At 40.2% G+C, this 16,365-nt stretch overlaps 2 protein-coding genes across 8 annotated transcripts in view; one reads left to right on the top strand and one right to left on the bottom strand.

The window, feature by feature from the left end:
- LOC137139633 (poly(rC)-binding protein 4-like) overlaps nucleotides 1-10,944 on the top strand; it is a 36,084-nt gene extending 25,140 nt beyond the window's left edge. For 2 of the 3 annotated variants that reach the window (XM_067527153.1, XM_067527152.1), the window contains exons 8-14: nucleotides 499-573; nucleotides 1,779-1,850; nucleotides 4,206-4,247; nucleotides 4,334-4,409; nucleotides 4,910-4,959; nucleotides 8,466-8,635; nucleotides 9,988-10,944. In XM_067527153.1, coding sequence (XP_067383254.1) covers nucleotides 499-573; nucleotides 1,779-1,850; nucleotides 4,206-4,247; nucleotides 4,334-4,409; nucleotides 4,910-4,959; nucleotides 8,466-8,635; nucleotides 9,988-10,333 — 831 coding nt within the window. In that variant the 3' untranslated portion in view covers nucleotides 10,334-10,944. The remainder of the gene's footprint in view (nucleotides 1-498; nucleotides 574-1,778; nucleotides 1,851-4,205; nucleotides 4,248-4,333; nucleotides 4,410-4,909; nucleotides 4,960-8,465; nucleotides 8,636-9,987) is intronic. The other variant, XM_067527154.1, reaches the window with a different exon arrangement.
- Nucleotides 10,945-11,818: 874 nt separating this feature from the next.
- Nucleotides 11,819-16,365, bottom strand: part of LOC137139631 (dedicator of cytokinesis protein 3-like) — a 46,370-nt gene continuing 41,823 nt past the window's right edge. For 3 of the 5 annotated variants that reach the window (XM_067527149.1, XM_067527146.1, XM_067527147.1), the window contains exons 52-54: nucleotides 16,145-16,267; nucleotides 15,837-15,919; nucleotides 11,819-15,325 (exon numbers count right to left, since the gene is read on the bottom strand). In XM_067527149.1, the coding sequence (XP_067383250.1) occupies nucleotides 14,717-15,325; nucleotides 15,837-15,919; nucleotides 16,145-16,267 (815 nt within the window). In that variant the 3' untranslated portion in view covers nucleotides 11,819-14,716. The remainder of the gene's footprint in view (nucleotides 15,326-15,836; nucleotides 15,920-16,144; nucleotides 16,268-16,365) is intronic. The other 2 variants (XM_067527148.1, XM_067527150.1) reach the window with 2 other exon arrangements.

Raw genomic sequence — 16,365 nt, 5'->3', positions numbered from 1 at the left:
GATGTAAATTATGCAAAGTCATACAAAGAATTTGCTGTGACTGCTCCCACAAAAAGATGCTCCACATTTTAAACGCTAAAAAAGTATCACCAATACTGCAGTTACTTGATAAGATATACAGTGTCATGTACCCTGCATAATCTCATTTTCTTATTGGTGTTTGAAGAAATGTCTTCTTGTCTCTGGACGCTTGATTTATCCAGAGGGCAAATCCACGCAGAGCCTTGAAGTCTAATAGGAATGAAACTCCATTATACACAAAGCGTTCTCACTACTCTCCTTTAATTTATCAGTAAATAAATTATTAATGCTTAATAGTATCAAAAGAAAAAACAAGGAAATAATGCCTGCGTCATTAGCAGTTTTGTTCAGGAATATTTGTTATTTTGTTTCAAAGTTCGACACCATTTGCGTTATTTACGATGTGTGTGTGGAGTTCATTCATGTCTTTGAGGTTAATACAACCTCTGACCTCTGGTCTTGTTTATGACTCCATAGTCTCCCCCAAAGGGTGCCACTATCCCCTATCGGCCAAGCCCCTCACCAGCTGCCCTCGTCATCGCAGGGAACCAGGTGAGAAAGACTTTTTACTACACAGATTAGTACATAGCCTATCTATGAAAGAGCAGTCATCAAACTGTGGCGTGATCCTGCCTTTAAGATGAATGGGGTCACGGTTGGACTGGACATGAAACTGTCCTGAGTGTTACAGTAAATGTTGCTAATTTTACCAGTGAGATTTAAGCTTTGCAAAATGATTTACATAGAGATGGTGCTTGACATAATGAGGATGACACGTCTACTGTTAATGACAGCATGTCCACAATCATGGCAACCTTATGATGGCACTAGACACAGAACAAAATTAAAAAAAAAAGCTGTTGCTAAGATTTATCCTATTAACATTTCACGACAATTTATTTGACTGTTATGGTGGACAGTCGGTAAAACGGTCAAGAGCTACTGGATTAGTATTTGGCTGACACTTGCCTTTACAACTGACACTATATAGTCTCCCTGAAGAAGGTTAGCAGAAGGTGTTGCCTATAATGAAATCTTTCAGCAGAGTCTTGGCTAACCCTTGTGTTGAAACTAGATTCATGCAGGTGTTCCTCTGTGGGGTATCGGGTGTTTTTTCTGTGTTTGTGAGGGTGGGGGTGTGTGCTATAGATGCTACAGTTTGAGAAGGGACTGACATCCACCCTACCATAGAGCAAGTGACAAGATTAGCAAGTGAGACTGGAGACCTGCCTTCTCCTCTGGCCACAGCAGCAGCCAGACATTCTGCATAGTAGCTGTCAGCAGTTCTGACACTGTTTGTGCTCCCTCAGATTCTGGTCATTTTCTAGAATGGCATTGTGTTTTTGCTATTCCTCATAATAAGCTATCAAATTAAACTTTCCTGGTGACTAGGAGATGGCTTTAATGAAGGCTGCACAGCGATGTGAGATGTTTGTGTAATTTGTCAGAGGAGAAAATGAAGTGGAATGGGAAAGGGTCTGCGGATGAGTCATAGCCCATAAGCCTGTTAGCTGTGTTAAAGTGTCAGAAATGCAGCCTTGAGAGCCAACCTCAAACCAAATTAAATATGTTGTGAAAGACAAAAATACAATTGACTTGTATTAACTTTTACATCAAATTTAAGTTTGAACGTTTCATATGGTAAGCACACGTTTAATCATCGCTGTGCAGTCAAAATAAATGAGTATCCAGACTTTTTAAACACAAAGATAATATGTTATAAGCTACGTATTTTCACTTTGCGTGTCTTTTTTAAGGTATTCGAGGCATCTGAATTTGCACCCCACCCTCTGTACTCCATCACCCAAGGTGGCCTGGATCTCCAGCAGGTAACCGGACAGTTTGTGAATATCCTTTTCTCTGTATGAAAAACATTTCAAACATTGGTTTAAGCTTCATGTTAGAGCACGAGATAAGTTTCAGGGCTGTGAGGGTCTGAGTGGTGATTGAGAGCAGTGGGGTTGCGTGGTATGTCCAAATATACACAGCCCATCATCTGGCTTGAGGCATTAAAAACAACAGCTGAGCGTAAGCTGCAGCTATTGTTCTAGCCTGTCATTAGAGCTATAACCCCTCCTGAAACATGATGCCACCACACGCCACCACCACCACCACTATTCTGTTGCCTCATTTTTAGTCCTGCCTAGCTCTGCACTAGAAACCTTTCAGCTTTGAGAACATTCCTCTTATAGAAGCAAAAGCAGATACTGTCATGTTATCAAAATAAATACAGGAACAAATCAGTCCTAGATGGCTGAAAAAAACTGAATTGTGCTTGATAAGGAGCTCGTGGTTAAGATTGCTCAGGCTGCAAATGGCTGAAATATTGTGTATTTTTCTGAATAAATACAGCTTTAAGGTAGCTCACTCCCCTGTCCTGTTTATGACCATACAGCACGGACTGGTAATAGTATCCAGACTGTTGGCGTCAGGAAGAATTGAGTTAAGCTAAGTGCTGTCTGCTCGGACCATAACTGTAACAAGGGAGACACCACCCTTACTAATTACAGTAGCTATCAATGGGTGGAGTTTTAGAAAAGGGTCTTCGCTGGTGTGATTCTGCATTATTTAAGATACTTGGGGGATGGGTAATACTGCACATACAGTACAGATAAAGATAAGGATGATGCAAGAAATGATAATGAGTGAGAGAGAAAAAGAAAGCAAGAGGAAGGTTTTCATGGGTGAAATATTAAAGCTAAAGTTTTTGCTTTTAGCATAAATATATCTTTCTATTTATAGAGATCAACAAAACCATTTTCAGCACCTTCCGCAATGGTTGTTACATCACATGCAGGCTGCAGAGAGGGATGCACAAGCAGTCTGGTGTAGCACTGAACAAGTTATACATGCTTTTAGCAAATCATGTAAGGGGTCAGTTCACACAGTACACAAAAAAACAAAAAAAAAACCTAAATGCATTTTACTCTTACCTCTGCTGGTATCAGCTTTATTTGCCCTGGTGTTAACATATTTGAGCTTTTAGGTGTCTCTTTCCACTCCATTAAAATGGTGGTGAAGGGAATTGTGTCCCTGCTGCTCACGTCATTGAAATCTTTCCTTTAATCCCCTTTATTTAAAGTCCTGGGGACACAGGGTTCTCTTTAACAGCTCTAAAGGCGCATTTAACAATGTTTTATTGGTTTGATACGTAAACACTTCTAGTTTTGCAAAAATAAATTATATATGGTATGAACTGAAGATATTTCTATAGTGCTGCTACAGAAAATGAAGCAGTTCTTCTGATTTAGGGTCTCACAGAGCCCTGCTGTAAAATATGGTTGCATACAATGTTTTTAATTATTCTGTGTTTAATATAACAGCACTTACAGTGGCCCCCGAAAGGTCCATTGAGGCTGTTATTAGAGTTTTAACTTTATTTTATTTTTCCTCTTTTTATGTCCAATAACCTTTACATTCCTCTGTCTGTGAATGACCTTTAGGCATATGAAAGGAATATTTACTTGTTATTCTGTCAGCTATAGTAGATATAAACTTGACATACTGCAATAAATAGAAAGGAGGTTAAGGAAAAGTATTATGGTTGCTTCAGCAGTCACTTGTATTAGTATCACCTACGCAGCAGTGAAATTCAGCCAATTAAAGCCAAATGTCAAGCCAAAATACAAAATTTAAAATTACAAATGGTGTGTCTTAAAGAGTTGTGAATATTTGTCTGGATGCAGTAGCCCAACAGCTTTTCTTTTTAGTGAAGAAACAATTTCTAAAAAACTGTTCACATTGAGATCCTTGTATTATTGGGGATAATAACAATTGGGGGCACTTTGTCCTGAAAGAGATGTTATTGTAAAATCTTATAAGTCATCAATTATGTAAGCAGCACAAATGAAAAATCCACTGACCTCCATTGTACTGGAGTGGAGGCAGAAATCTCTGCTGCTGTGTATTTTAAAACCCAGACAACTAGAACCAAAAGTATGACAACTGCACTGGAGGAGACTACAAGGTAAGTGAAGAGATGTGTTTTTTGGGTGAAAATGCAAGTTTCAGTCCTTTTTCTATGTCTAGGTTTTATGGCTGAACTAGTAACATGCATTTCACTTATTCTGAAAAATGGGCATGTATTGACAACGAAGCACTTCCTTTAAAAGGGCTGTAGATTTATCGCCTGCGTGTGATGCTTTATTGCTGCAATTTACCTAATGCAGGATGCTCTCTTTCAGGCATACACTTTGCAAAACCAATATGGCATTCCACACTCAGAGGTATGACCATTTGTTAATTATTTAATATGGCATGTTTAGTGTAGTATGTGCCGCATCAAGTTATTTTTCTTTGTTCTTCTTTGCAGCTGGCCAAGCTACATCAGCTGTCAATGCAGCAAAGCCTGAGTCCCATTGCTCAGTCTGCTTCCGCTATCATGCCTGGTATGTATAGAATTAATAATAGTCAGTATTTGTTTCTTCATTGTATTATTGCTACTCAAACAATGAATGGCTACATTAAAACGTCTCTAATAGATAGCTGGCAGCTGTAACTTGTAGCTTTTCTACCTGTCTTTGGGTGCGAGAAGTAACGGCTTGCTGTCATTAGCTGCAGTGATTATGTGCTTGTGTCAGTGATGAAGAAGGAGAAGAGGCTTTATAGTGCTCTCATATCCCCTAGTCTTGGAGTGAAGCTATTATGTGAAATGATATGTTCCGCAGAGTAAGAGAACTGAGAGGAAGAATGAATGCCGTGTTAAACATCAGTCCATTAAAATGGAAATTAAATACTTTACTATATCTAGCAGTTCTCTGCTGAATGGCTTTTTCCAACATGTCAGTGGCGGTTTGTGTGACGTCACTAACTAAAGGGGCTGAATGACTTACTTAAATGTCTGATGTTTCCATTTTATTCACTTGTGGCTTGTTTTTTCTCTCATCAGGGATGGACTCAAACTCTCAGACATCTCAGGAGCTTCTTATTCCCAATGATGTAAGGAGAAGTCATAACATAAAGTTTCAATGTTTTTTATGAAGTTAGTATTTTCCCATCTAAACTAAAAGAACAAAAGGAAGTCAGCGCTCATCTCACATCTACCCAGCTTTGGATCAGGTGACTTCAGATGCGGTGGCTGCAAATGCACTGACATCTGTCATGACTTCAAAGGAGACAAGAGACATTTTGGCAACTTCTTAATTACCCTCATTATTCTAACCACAGACTAACCCAAGGTTAAAGCGATTTTGAGCTGATATGAGTCCTTTCGCATTATTGTCTGGGCTGCAGTTGCAGTGTCTTAGAGTGACTCCCATGAGTGCTCAGTAAATCCTCTCATGTTTCCTGACCTACTTAGAAGCTGTCTGCTGTCAAAACAGCCAATAAGAAAATAGACGAAGATCCTTTCCCTATTCACTTATTCTCCACCAGGGTTTGATGAAACGTCTCTCCAATCTGAGAGAGGAAATCAGAATGCATAGATTGACTTTGAATTGAAGTCAAGACGACATTTTACTTCAGATGAGCAGTCTACTTTTGCATTTGACTGGTTTGAACGGAGAACCTATGTTTATTAATTGTAGCAATTCCCTTTTTAAATTTCATTTATAAAACTCCGGAAGAAATCTCACTTATAAAATTTGTATTGACGCATTTATAATTTATGGCTTAATTTGCAGCTTTGCTATCCAGTATAATAACAGAACCAGAATCATTCAAAAGAATTAAATCGTGGTCAGAAGATTTGAGGTTTAAAGATTAAAGTCAGCATTTTTTTCAAAAAAGATCAAATTAAACCTCTATAGTTCGTCCTGAATGTTTTACTCTTAAAACTCAGGTCACAAATGTATAGTTTTATTTAGTTAAAAGATGTAATTCCCATTTGTATTGATGTAATAACATTTTTAGCAAAAGTTTTTTATACGAGTACATTTGTTGTGGACAACTGCATAATAATACACACTGATTGCAACAGTTGGACTGTGTTTATAGAAGTGACAAAAGATGCCATATTTAGTTTGATTTTTATGAGTATGTCTATGTACATGATGAATGATGATGACTATGTTTCATCCAGTGCAGCATTTTATGATATTTTTGATAGTATTTGAAGAACAATGTAGGTCTGCGTCATAAGGAAACAAAATACAGTCAGGTTTTCTCTACACAGATCTACACAGGGTCTTGTGCATCAGTGGGTTGAGCATCAGGTTGGGATGCAGAAGGCCGCAGGTTTAAATCCCACCCCACCTTGGCCCCGCCCAGCCACCAAGGGCCACCCTGGTGCCAGTCCCAAGCTTTGATAAAATTGAAGGGTTGCAGCAGGAAGGGCATCCAGTGTAATTTAAAAAAAACGTGTGCCAAATTAACATGCAGATCACGTTCTGCTCTGCCGTCCCCTGAAGGGACGACCCGAAAGCTGCTGATCTTTTTTTCTCTAAACAGATGATCCTTAGTAGGGTCAGTCCATTTTTGGTTTCATGGGCTTTGTACAGTACAAAAAAACCCATTGCCCTTAAAAGTAAAATTTACACTACTATCAACATCATTATAGTATTTTATATTCCAAAATGCTTCTTTAATTACTTGTTAGAAAAAGGACAAAACAACTTTCAGCCAGCAAATAATTGCTTTTCCTGTCTTTGTTTTACATTAGTGAGAAGAGAAACCCACTAATTATTTTGATTACAGTGTTTCACTGTACTGTATAGATATAGCCACAACCCTTCAACAACATTTCTAAAATGCCTAAAGTTTTTTTTTTTCCTTGAGTAAACCACCACATGGCACAATGCATCTGAGGAATGAAGAAGTCCAGTGCTATACTCGGCAGGGACAGCTGTAAGCTCCAGCCATTGTTCCAGAAGAGAGGACTTACAACCATGACTGAGCCTCCTCAACCCTCTGTCCCACGTCAGGGGAGCCACACTTGGACCATACAATCCCTCTCTGTGCTCACGCACTGAGTGCACAACACACAGATGCATCGAAAAACTGCTCATACCCAGTCAGCAGAATGCATTGTGTTTCTGCCCAAGGAAGACTTGGACTAAAGAGAGATGGCTGCACCCTCAACATCTCTTCCATCTTCCTGTGTCCTTTCAAATGACTGCCTCAGCAGGAACTCAACAACATATAGGGCACTTATACTGTAGTTGGAAATCAGGAGCAGTGTGCAGTTATATTTGAATGCTTAGAGAAAAAACACTACAGCACATTCACCTAAGGTGTCCATTTATTTAGCTCTAGTTGCTTTTTAAAGTGTTTTTTTTTTTTCAGTTTGTCCATACAGGAATGCTTATGTCTGAGGTCAAACACACCAAAATGGGCAAGCTGCTGACAGCTGGTGTCTATTAACAGCTGGTGTAAAAGGCCAGAGTCCAGTGTAGATTCTTGGTCTCAGTGGGGGAGAGACGTTATCTTTGATTTGAGGTCTGTAGTGGCCATTGTCTCTACAGTTGCTCTTTGGCTGCTCTCTCGGTGTCTCTTCCACACCCCAGAATAAACTGCCCGGCCAATAATAGCTGAGCAGACCAAGCAGGTCACTGTGTGACAAATCAGGCATTGTGAACCAGGCTGCTTACTTCTCAGGAAAGGAATGTGAAATGCAGGAACAAGTGCGACACAAACACCATGTCCGTGTGCATTGGATATTTCTACTTCTGCGTCGGCCGTTGTTGAGCTGACAACACACACGCACATACTACAGTACTTCATCAGAGTCTGTCCCACTTATTGTATATCTGCCACTGTGAGCCCTGACATCCTGCACTTGAGCTGACACTCAGCCCAAGGCTCTGGGTCTATTAAATATCTATTGTCATTAACGGGAGAGGTCCAGGTTGGGTAATGAAAGCAGATCAAAAGTTATAATGTTTTGGAGAATGCGATAAAGCTCGTGTTGTCTCTCATTGTCTAATCTAGTCTTAGTCTAGAAAACACTCAAGGCAATGGGACTGTATATTATATATTTGAGTTATTTTCCCATTATGTTTTCCATTAGTGCGGAGATGTATCTGGCTGGCATGTGTTTGGGAAGTGATTTGTTTGGAAAGTCATCACCACTCTGAAGAATCAATAACCTTTTACCCACTCAGATTAATGAGAGGCAAATGCGCCTTCTCTCGTCTCTTTTACCGGTGCACATGCAGTAGCAATTAAGGGGAGACTCCGGGGAGGGGGAAAGTGGTTTTGACATGCATGATGGATGACCGTTCCACTGAAGACAAACAATGTAATTGCAATATTTGAAGTGGTCTGCATTAAGTCAGCGCAACGGCACCGCACACTCTTTCTTCACTGGTGTTTTGCTTTTGGTCTTTTAGACAGAATCACTTTCATCAGCATAACATAGTAAACAATGAGAAAAAGCTGTGTTCAGTCAGATGGTTATTGAGCCATTTCCACATAAAGCATGACTTCTGTCATAGTCTGTGTATCAACATACCTATTCATCTTTCCATCAGTCTGAAAAAATCTGTTTCTCCTTTGTCCTTTTGCAGCTGATCGGCTCGATCATCGGCCGTCAGGGCACTAAGATCAACGAGATCAGGCAGGTATCAGGAGCTCAGATCAAGATCGGCAGCCAGCTGGACGGGACAAGTGATCGTCATGTCACTATCACGGGAACACCAGTCAGCATCAACTTGGCCCAGTACCTCATTACCTCCTGGTAAGGCCCAGTGGCATGTGGAGCCATCTAATGAACCACTGTGGGGCCTGAGAGAAATGCATTGCTTTCAAAGCTTACAGGTTATGTCATAAAGTGATAATGAGATGTTTCACTGCTTTTAATTGGTGTTGATAAAATAAGTAGCAGCAAGGTTGTATTGTTTGAAGTAGCAACAATGTGAAATAAATACAAACCAATAAACCAAGAAAATGAAAAAAGAAGCAAATTTCTAATAAGACAAATTTGCATGGATATTTAGTTCATATTGTGATTATTTTTATATTTAACATTTTGAAATTGTTCATTTATAATATCAACTAATTCAGTAAAACAAAGTTATAATTATAATTAAATTTATTAATTTCTAAAGAAGAAACCAAAGAACATTTCTAATTAACTGTTGTGTTTTTGTTTGTTTTTTTATTGACTTTACTTCCTTGGGGACTAACAGGCCTCACTGCTGGAAATGTAAAAATAATGAAATAATGACTAATGAAAAAACATTGTTTATTATTATTATTATTACTTTTAGCTTTCAAAATTACTCAAATTAATTGTGCTTCAAAGTAACAAGTTGGTTACTTTCCCTTGCCTGAACTAGAGCAAAATGAAGAAAAGACTATGAAGCATAGTTAGTAATAATAATTAATATGGAAATGACCCATTTTTCATGATACTTTATAATAAGTGCTATATCAGATATCAAATTAGAACATGACAATTAGAACAAGTATCAATATGTAAACATTTTTTTTAACATAAAATATGTTTTCCAATCTTTTTAAAAGGGTGCAGGGTTTTCAGGATCCCAAACAAACAGACAAAAAATGTCTTCTTTATTTTTATTGCTATGGCACCTTAAAAAAGTGCAAATACAGAGGAACAAATACAAAATATGAAAAATAATTTGATTGATGCATAAGAGCCTGAGACATCTTCTTCCTAGTTAAAACTGGGTGCCTACATTACCCAAAATGCAACTTTAGTACAGTTTTATTGTGAGATTCGGGTGTGTTATGTTAGCAGTAGGTAAGGTAGCCTTGAGCTGCCAGATTTACCCTGCAAGGATGCAGAGCATGCTTCTGAGATCTTCACACCAATAACTTCACACCTGCAGAGTTTAGACTACACTGAATCGTTGAATGTCACATGAGGCACAAAAGACTTTCTAAAAGTTTTTCATTTGTTAGCACTTGTAATAACACTAGATAACAGACTTTATGTAAATTCAGTGGAGTGTCCCTTTAATCATTTCCCAGAGACTTCACCCAGTGTTGCAGCAACAGTATAATCCTCTAATCTTCATTTTCCGTTCTGACACTGTGTCTCTCTGTCCTCCTTTCTCTTCATAGTTTAGAGACAGCCAAATCAACAGCCCAGGCAGCCACCATGGCAACTCCGGTCGACCTCAACATGGCCTTCACCCAGCAGACTTCCCCAGCTGCCTCCCCCACACCCACCCTGGCTGCCGTGGGCGCCTTGACCCCGGCACATTTGTTGGGCACCCCTTATGGTGCCATGCCCCTCTCAGGCCTGCTGGGGGTGAAGTCTGTCCCATTTCTGACTCTGTCCAGCCCCCCTTCTGCCGTGGCCGTCACTGCAGCGCCTTCCCACACCACGCTGGCCGCCTACACCGCCAAAATCTCTTCAGCCAACTGCGTCAAAAAGCCAGAGAGACAGAAATTTGCTCCTTACTGATGTAGCCACTGTGTCTCCATGTCTGGAGGGTGAGATGAAGGACAGCTGTGCAGTGTTATTCCACAAATGCCTGATGTAGCCATATCCGCTGGCAGAGATGCTCTTGACTTTTATTCTTTGATGCACCAACAGAGAAGAGACCAATGGAGATGTGGGTAAAGCTATTAAAAGTTATTTACGGTAATAGATAATTTGTGAGTTTCCCGTGAATTGATGGACTTCGTTCATTGCCTCATCACTGTTACTGATCATTATAAAAAAGGGCTGGAACCTCACCTGAGAGATACATGTTTAAATAACCATTTGTACATGTATTTCTCAGGTTCGAGGTCAGCTATGCGTATTTATCCTTCAATAAATTTGTAAACTATACTCAGATGACAAATGCTCTACTGTATGATGCTTTTATACAATGTCTATGTTTGGCTCCTGAAGTTTTTAAGAAAATTTGTAAATGTTTGGGGGAAATTTGTTTTTTAATAATCTGTGCTACTGTACTTCGTTGTTCAGTGTTGTGTTAATTTTTGTTGGATTTTATTTTGAATGTGCCACTTGTTTAATCTTTATTTATTAGCATTGTTTCATTTATTAAAAGTATTTGTTTCTTGAAATGGTGAATGTGTCTGTCTCCTACTTTGAGTCTGCCCTTTAAAGCAGCTTCATATGTAGCAGCACAGGAATATGCATTACCAAGGAAACCATGTGCACAATGAGGTGCAATGGCAGATCCAGGTTATTTTTGTTTTCCTCTAAACGCACAGTCTGGATGACGGCTTTTCATTCCAGTTGCCAGAGTTTGAGGGATGCTTTTCACATCATATTGCTCTTGGGCCCCAAACAATAAGTGCAGAATGAAACAGGGCAGCCCCAGAAGTGAAAAGAGCTCCTGACGCGTGCCAAGCAATCCACTGACATGCATGTAAGTGTGCACAAACAAAAGCAGACACAGACTCACGTGTTGTTCGGTGCGGAGAGAAAGACAAAACACAGTGAGTCTTTAAAACTGAGTTTGTGAGGATGGAAGAAAAGGGGCACTAACAAAGAGAGAAGTGTAAAAATGAGAGGCGCCACAGTGAGGCTGTAAAAATAATTCTCCTTATCTGCGTTTGCATGCACTACGGCATCATCAGCCTCCGGAGAAGGAGCTAGGATCCTTTTATCCTAAGTATGTGCTTTTTTTTCTTTTCTGGGACTGCATCGTGGATATGTGAGACAGTGGGAGTGTGCACTCGTCATTGTTGCCAAAGACATTCAGAGGCAAACAGACGCACAGCCTACGCCTGCAACTTCAGTGTTATTCAGCTGAAATCCGATGAGCGTCAAGGCTAAAATATAACACAGAGAAGCCTTAAGATTCTTGAAATATTCTCATATTTTGTCATGAAATGCATTTTCTTCTGTATTTCTGTTAATCTATAATATTGTTTTTATTTTAGTATTTATAGTTTTTTTTATTTTAATCCTTCTTTCAAAGCCCCTTTGAACATTAGAATCCAGCAATACAACAACTGATTACACATGAAATAAAGGAAAATAAACAGCTCTACATTATTAAACTAAACCCCGATCAGTCTAATAACAGGACTTATTTTAGTGGGTTGCTTTTGCCACACTTGACAATTTTTTTACCCAGAAAGTGTGAACTAAGCTTGCCGTGACATTTCTCATGATCAAAGCAGACCCATATTCATGACATTTTCAGAAAGGTTTGGTAATGCCACCAGCCAATATTTAAAACAATTAGTTCTTTTCTCAGCTGCTTCACCATATTATCAACAAAAACATATGTAACATTTGAAATATCAAAGTATGATAAAGAAAGAACGAAGCTCGGGCAGGGACCTTAGCTGTCACTGTCACAGTTTATCTTCTTGTTATAGTTTTGTTTTGTTGGCTTGTTTCTTGTGGAGCCAGGAATTGTGCGACATGTTCTTACCAGCATACACATAAACTTAAAACACACACTCACACATAAAATAGAGCACACTTTGTGTCACAGTCTTGTATTTCAGTAACAAACAGCGCCCTCTACTGTTGCCTCCACGTAGTGCTCCAACCAGCAGCACAGGGTAAGAAGGAAGCATTATAGCTGATAAAAGATTGTCTTTAATGTTTGGCATCATTAATGAATTCCATACCACAGCAGTTATGGGAGTAGGAAAACCACTTTTACAACCAAACACTGTTTGATCATGCTAACACCATATGTACAGGAAAGCACATTGAAAAGTGTATAAAGTATTTATATGAGAAGACTCAAAGTCAAGAACGGTGGAGACGGCCACAGTCTAATGGATTTGTCCTGTTTCCAAACACTGATTATAGATATTTATCAATTACATTGATCTCTGGAGTACATGTATATACACAAAACAACAATAAACTTTTGGGGGCATCTTCAATAATTCTCAAAAATATTTCACAATACTGCTGTATGTACAGTAACAGAATTTACATTGAAAAATTCTATTGTACCTATATTTTGAGTATCACTTTAGTCACCAGTTATCCTCAGTGCCATCAAGCTCACAGAGATACTCACATACTGTATATATCTAACCTCAGGTTTGTCCCCATACAAAGTACAGCAGCCTATGCAGGACCTGGGCCTTCTTTCTTTGAACGGTTTCTGAAATATGTTCACACAACTGATGATCTCACATACAAAAATAGATGTTGCCTAGTCAGCTGACAACCTGATGTACAGTAAGTAACACAAAGCATCCACCTGCAAAAAAAACACCAGGAAAACAAGTAATTGTTAAAATATTAGCTATATCCTTCCAATCTCTCTACATCACAATGAATAATGCTATTGTTCTGCTCCGCAAAAAGTAAACCTCCCTCTCAGTTTTTCTGAAACACACCATCAGTTTTCACACAAAAGAAGGTGATTGAGAAAGAGCCGCAGGCAGAATAATTATTATTGGTGCAACAAACCAAACAACAATCTGAAACCAAAGCGGGACGAAACCATACAAAAACATCACTAGGTAGATATCTTTTTTCTTTCAGGAAGCATATAGTGAACAGAATGAAAAGAAGGGCGGCTGTCACTAAATGAGCTTCTTACAGTCCGGACACGAGGTCAAACTGCATTTGAGTGCACTTAAGGCAGGTAGGCGATTCTGACGCTGTCTGAGTGGGCTCCTCGCCTGGCCACTCAGCAGGTGGGGGTCGAGACAGTGTCATCAGACGCAATGCCACTGCAGCTGTGCAGGTTCAGCCCTCACTGCTTAACATAGTCTGACAACCATAAAGAGAAGGAAAAAGATGGAAGAAAAAACGTGAGGGAATGGTTCATTTTCAATGTCCAGCAGGCAGTTGAGGTGTGAAGTGGAGAGTCCTTGTTCCATCTTCCATCCTCATTTACCATGAATGTGAAGTGTGACAGGTGTAAGACCTGTCTGTCAATGTCCTCAGTTCCCCCACAACCTGCCAAACATGCTCACTCCTCTCAAGATACCTTTGTCACACAAAAGAGACAAATAAAGACATCTTCAACGTAGACTGAACTTAAAGCACTTGAACAAAAATCAGGATCGCAGCTTGTGCATTACATATAGAACATTTCATCTGAATACATTCACGTAGGCTTCCATACTCTTTGTACGGATAGGAAATGGCCAGGTTCACGTCCCTTGAGATGCCGGTCAAAGAGGAGAACTGCAAGTCCAACCTTAGACATCAGCGATTTGTGACAGCCCGGCAGCAACACGTATCAGAGTGTGCAATTTGATATGATTCACTATTAAGGAGCACTTAACAGTGTTTCAAAAAACATAACTGACATAAGCCTTTGAAATATAATGTAGCAACTTTATCAAAATAAGAATTCGTATATATGAAGCATTTTAAGCAGAGAAGTCACTTCACTGGGAACAATAACCTTCTGTAGGTGTCTCATGTTGTGAAAATGACAAGAAAAGCAAAATTAAGGGAGTTCAGAGCTTATACTGCACCCGGGATCATGTTAATTATGATCACAGTTGTCATATTTCACAAAACTGTTGTCCTATTATTATCAAATGGAAAAAAACATGCTCACAGACGAGTTGTACAATTGCGTACAATCAATATCAATTTTTGAATACAGTTAATCTCCTTTTGTTCGACAGATAATTTTCTTTTATTAATTTCTAAGAGGCCACACGGAGCAGTGACGGCAGTTGAGCCTCAGACATAGATTCATCGCGGTTTACCCCGTCTTTTCTTTCCTTCATGTGCACTGTAATTAAAACGCAGAGCAAGAAGGTTCAAGTGAACAGACTCCACTGCTTTTCATTAGACGCTTTCTATTTCTGCTGCTTTAATTCAGTGCACATGAGAAGAAGACGATAAGGAAATGAAAGCTCTAACTGAAATATAGCTGGAGCCTCCTCATCACTGAGTCTCCTCATGTTCCTCGCTGATACACTGCTCCCAGGTGTGTTTTCCCTGGTCCTCTCTTAGGCCATGAGAGGAGTGGAAAATCCTGCGGGGCAGTGGGATCGGCTGAGGTGCCAGCTCCTCCTCAGGGATGCAGCCCTCTCTCAGGTAAGGTTTAGGCGGCACGGCTGGAGGCTGAGGCCTGCGGTAAGCGATGTGATGAGAGCCGTGTGCAGGAGCATGGTGGTGGGGTTGTGGCACATGGGAATGGCTGTCCAACCCTGGGTGGGTGTGAGCGTGAGGGTGTTGGTGGGTGTGAGGGTGTGAGGCAGGGCTACGGTAATGGAAGGGGCGGACTGGGTCCATGGAGTCGATTTCTGGTCCTCCATAGTGGATGTGCAGATAGGGAGAGGCCAGGTACTCATCAGGAGGGGACCACAGGTGACTGGGAAGAGGCTCCAGAGCATCGTTTCTGATCGGGCCTGGGTCTGGATACTGGCCTCCGAAGTTACTCTCACTCAGAGAGGACACCCCGCTGCTGGCGCTGCCTGACAGAGTGGAATTACTGCCCCCCAAAGCCGACTGAGGACTTGTGGGAGAGCCAGGGATTGGGTGGAGAGGAGACTGGATAGAGAAAGAGACAGACAGTTGGTGTCATGAGTTTATGTCCCTTGACCGACAGTCAAGTGTTACAACAATACTCTTGCTGCCTTCACTTGCTGTCAGAAATATTGAAAATATGAAGTGCAAATGAATTAACCATCAGCCTTGTGATGGTAGATAGTTGATACATTTCCTGTCAGTGGAATCAGTGTGTGGGAGTTTACACTTTGGAAAATAGGTGTTTTTGTGACGGCACAGTTGGCATGATAAAAGACCAACATTTTTATTTCAAATATTCGAAATGTGTTTTTCAGAAGACTAGATATCAGCGTCATAATTTTAAATCGTGAACCCAGAACATAATTGTTACAGATGCAAAGACGGGTAACAAAACCGATTCCGGAATTGAAATGTCTAACTAGTTTCCGCACAAATGTGACAGATAATAGAAACAGATATTTATAATAGATTCAAATTTAAATCTTGCTAAAAAGTTAGTCTTTACTCTGTCTGTCATGAAGCTTTTCTGTACCTTTCGAAGAGAACGGACAGGCAGGGCGGGAGGAGGGTCGCTGTTCTGGTAGTGAAATGCATCACAGTGCATCAGGAATTGTCCTGCACATGGAAGTCAAAATCCAGATTATAAAACCATAAAACACTTGGTTTTAGTATGTAAAACCTTCTGGAGTATCAGTTTGGTGGGTGCTGTAGCAGCCTGATTACTTGATGAGTTGACGGTTTCTAGTTTAAATCAAAAGTTAAACACATTTGAAGTGTAAATAATGTCAATGCTCTTGACATCAAGTGAAACCATAACTGTGAAATGCAAAGATAAAGTACCTGGTGGGAAGGACCTGGGTGGGACAGGGGGCATGATAACCCCTCCAGTGGAGGTGGGCATGTAGGACATCTGCTCCCTGTTCTCTCCATCCAGACTCCAGCTGCTGGGAGCATTGGAAAAGACTGTGGGAGGGTGGGGTGTTGTAGGGTGGGGTGGCAAACATAAACACAACAGCATAGTTTATTCACATAGCTTTGTACATTTCAGTGTGTGGGTGTGT

Source organism: Channa argus, chromosome 13, assembly GCF_033026475.1.
Source record: "Channa argus isolate prfri chromosome 13, Channa argus male v1.0, whole genome shotgun sequence".
In the NCBI taxonomy this organism is placed as follows: Eukaryota; Metazoa; Chordata; class Actinopteri; order Anabantiformes; family Channidae; genus Channa; species Channa argus.
Note: the sequence above shows the minus strand (reverse complement) of the source record. Positions and strands in the feature narration are given on the sequence as shown.